Below are 3618 nucleotides of genomic sequence, written 5' to 3' on the forward strand. Positions count from 1 at the left end.
GCGTGTTAGAAAATTAAGATATAATCACTTGATATATTAGCAATTATAAATGTGATTATTAGTAAAATTCCATTACAATCTAAATAGCAACAAACTATCTTTTTTATTTTCTTTTCTTCCTTTTACCACATTATACTTTAGAAAGTGTCTAGAAATAACATTTTCATTCAAATACAAAACTATTTTCAAAGCCATCAATATGTCTAATAAAAGTTCTTACCTTTGATGAGATAAATCGTATACGAATAATTTATCAGCTAATTTAGATATTATAATTAATATTTTAAAAATTAGAATTTGTTTTTATAATTTATTAATTGTATGTTACATGAGTTTTAAAACTATTCGGTCTATGTTTTTGTTTGTGAAAACTGTACTTGAACACATTAATAGTGTTTTTCTTTATAATCGTGGTTTCCACAGTTTTAATTTGATATTTTATATATTTATATGTATTTTTTTATATATTCTCCGCATTTTACGCGGGTTATAATCTAGTTATGATAATATTTGTGATAATCAATGATTGTTATATGTGCCTTTAGAACACATATTAGAAAATGCTCACATTTTATTTATTAGATAGTATAGATGTAGATAGAAATATAAATAGATATAGATTAGCATTCCGCATAATTTTTTTTTTCTTTTTTTCTTTTTGCTAACTTGTTGAATAAAATGTTTAGTGGTTCAAATAAAAAAAATGGTTACCTTTGATTATGTTATTATTTAATATTTAATATTCCACATAATGATTTTAAAAACACATCCATACACCTCTACTATTGCAAGTAGGAACATCAACAGTTGGTTATGTCATTCAGATTATTTCATGTAACATGATGATTTTCACTAAAGCACGCCTAAATAGACAAGTAAGAACATCAATTGTTCAATTTTATTCATGAAAATGTATGTATACACTCTACATTGACTTTCTCTAATGAAAATACAATGAAAAAGATATCACATATTGAGCTTGAGAACAAATATTACTATGGATCGCAAGAAAAAAAAAAACATTTGATATAGAGACATTAGACGTGTATGCATCGCCCAACCCTTTCAATGACAATAACGACCGAACCAACAATGTCTACCACCATCTTCACCAGCATCATCATCATCATCATCCCTGCTGAAGATCCACCACAACAAATTAGTCAGTGAATTCCCATCATCATATCCAGTCAAACTCCTCATCTTTTCAAGAGCAATCTGCTTCTCATAAACCCCTTCCAACGCATACACAAATCCCTTCCACCCTTCTCCAACACCCTCCCTCTCCAAAGCAGGCAGAGTCCACTCCACAAGCTGCCTCACAAATCTCACATCAGAGAACAAAACCTCTGTGATCGGCAACAATGGCAGAACTTGAATCCCTAGCCTACATTCTTTCCACTCAGCTGGAGCAAACCATAGCCCACTGTCTCTTTTGTTTGCCCAAAGAACTCCCACAACTCTGTTCTCCTTTGTGAAATCTGCAGCGTAAATTGTGTCGTCTTCTCTTACATGCCACCATGTTTGAGAAGCATGAATCTCCATGGCTGTAAGCAAAGATCCAACTGCAACAAGATGCGTGTCTCCATAAGCTAGACCCATTAAAGCAGCTGAGTAATATGCGTTTACAGCTTCACTTGTGCTTTCTTGATTCCTTCCGTCTGCAAATTCGGTCAATCCAGACGCCCATGAGTGTAGCTTCCACAAATCAAAGCATCTCAAACGGGGATACTTTGAATTTCCACCTCTACCCAGTGTCATGAAATCTGCCATTAAAGAGTATGCTTGAGCTCTATATTTTCTTCCCCAAATTGGATCTATCTTCGCTAGAACAGCAATTCCATAAAGAAAGTACCCGATGTGAAAATGGTGATCGTTGTAAACACCGAAACCAAAATCTGCACCTGTATCTGTGGATCCTTGTTTGGTTATAATTCCACCCCAAGATTTATCATACAGAAACGCATTGCTACCAAAGGTTCCATTTAACCATGGTTCAATTGTATCCTTCAAATACTTTCGGATTTTGGGGATTACATCAAGATAACAGACTTCTTCAGCTATCAATGCTAACCTGGCTGCCCTTGCCACCAATTTCCCAAAAAAGTATGATGATGTGGTCTCTATAGCAGTTGAATTCAAACCCTCGACATCTTTCACAAGAGCATCAATGATTTGAGGATATGATTCTTGTTTAACTCCTTTGATTGAATGCCAGGTTATAGAAACGGGGTCAGTTTCCAACACCCATGAATCTCCAATAACACCCACAAGATCACCATCCATACTCCTGTATTTAAGATCATCAACAACTTTAACTGAACAGTTGTCAAGAAGACGAAGATGGAGAGGGTTTGCTAACATTAACAGATCCCCCCAACCTTTCTTCTCAAATTTATATTCAACGCAAAATGGTTTTGTAAACACGGCATGGCCAGAAACCGGATAACAAGAACTGAATCTATCAAGAACGGATTCGAATTCAGAATCCAGGTTTGGCAATATAGCGATGCGTATTATACCACAAAACTTATCGGATGAAATGGTGGACAAATCATGGGTCAAACTGATGGGCGTTGACGAATACAGAACCCATGTTTGACCATTATTCAGATTGATCTTGAACTTGGTTTTAGAAGAATTGGGAACAACATCAAGAATTGCGTGGATAGTCGAAATGGATAATGCGACATTTTGCAATACTTGGCATGTCAAGAAGGGGCTGCCTCTAACGAGAAAGAATCTCAAACTGGGTTGAATGTCCAAAGTGACGCTGAGATCATTGAAGGAAGATATGGTATGGGTTTGATTCGGATTCGGGTTATTCAAAACCGATATGGTAAGATCAGCTGTAAAAATTTGATATGTGAAAGCAGAGTTGGAAAACAGCGATGGGTAAGAGAGAGAAAGTGAGGATAGAGAGGACTTGATAAGATACGGGTGGATGTATTCGGGTTGATCGCCATTTTTGAGGACAAAGTTTTGAAAAAATGAGTTTGTGGGGAGAGGGGATGAGAGGAGGTGAGGCGAGAAGAAAGAGGAGGGGTCAGGTAGGACGGTGGACAAGGTTTCCGGGAATGTGAAAGGGTGGTTCGAGTGGCGGTTCATGGCGGCGGGTGGTGGTTCAGGTGGAAGAGATGAATTAAAATGTCGTGTGGTGTGGGTTTTATATAAGTTTTCTTCAAGGGTTTGATGACCATTTTTACTTCGCTGAACTTTCAACGCCATATCAGAGTGGGCTAAGTTTCCAACTAAAAGAATTAAATAAAACACATAAAAATAAAGAAAATTGATGGAAATAAATACCATTGTATCAAAATTTACGACTTATCAAAAAGACATTTACAAAGAAAGTTGTCCGCTTTTATAGATACTTTTAGAACACGTATAGTTTAATAATTTAATATATCTCAGCTCCCTACAAGCGACCTGCTGTAACCATGACATTAAATAAATATAAATCATAAAAATAAGAGTCTCTAAAAATAATGGTAGGAAACAGTTACAGAATTATATAACTTTACAATTTTGTAAAATAATTTGTTCTTACGAGTATTTTTCTTCATAAAACAATTACAGAATTGTAGGATAAATTAGATTTCAATATATTAATCTTTA

The 3618-nt window shown here is 35.2% G+C and overlaps 1 protein-coding gene across 1 annotated transcript; it reads right to left on the minus strand.

The window, feature by feature from the left end:
* Window positions 1-880: 880 nt before the first annotated feature.
* On the minus strand, window positions 881-3332 carry LOC111876675 (probable endo-1,3(4)-beta-glucanase ARB_01444). Its single transcript, XM_023873237.3, has one exon. The coding sequence runs from the start codon at window positions 3307-3309 to the stop codon at window positions 1066-1068; it is 2244 nt and encodes a 747-aa protein (XP_023729005.2). The 5' UTR covers window positions 3310-3332; the 3' UTR covers window positions 881-1065.
* Between the last annotated feature and the right edge of the window lie 286 nt (window positions 3333-3618).

This window comes from Lactuca sativa, chromosome 2 (genome assembly GCF_002870075.4).
Source record: "Lactuca sativa cultivar Salinas chromosome 2, Lsat_Salinas_v11, whole genome shotgun sequence".
NCBI lineage: Eukaryota > Viridiplantae > Streptophyta > Magnoliopsida > Asterales > Asteraceae > Lactuca > Lactuca sativa.

Coding starts and splice junctions, on each gene's coding strand:
- LOC111876675 (XM_023873237.3), bottom strand. CDS start 3,309: ATGGTATTTATTTCCATCAATTTTCTTTATTTTTATGTGTTTTATTTA.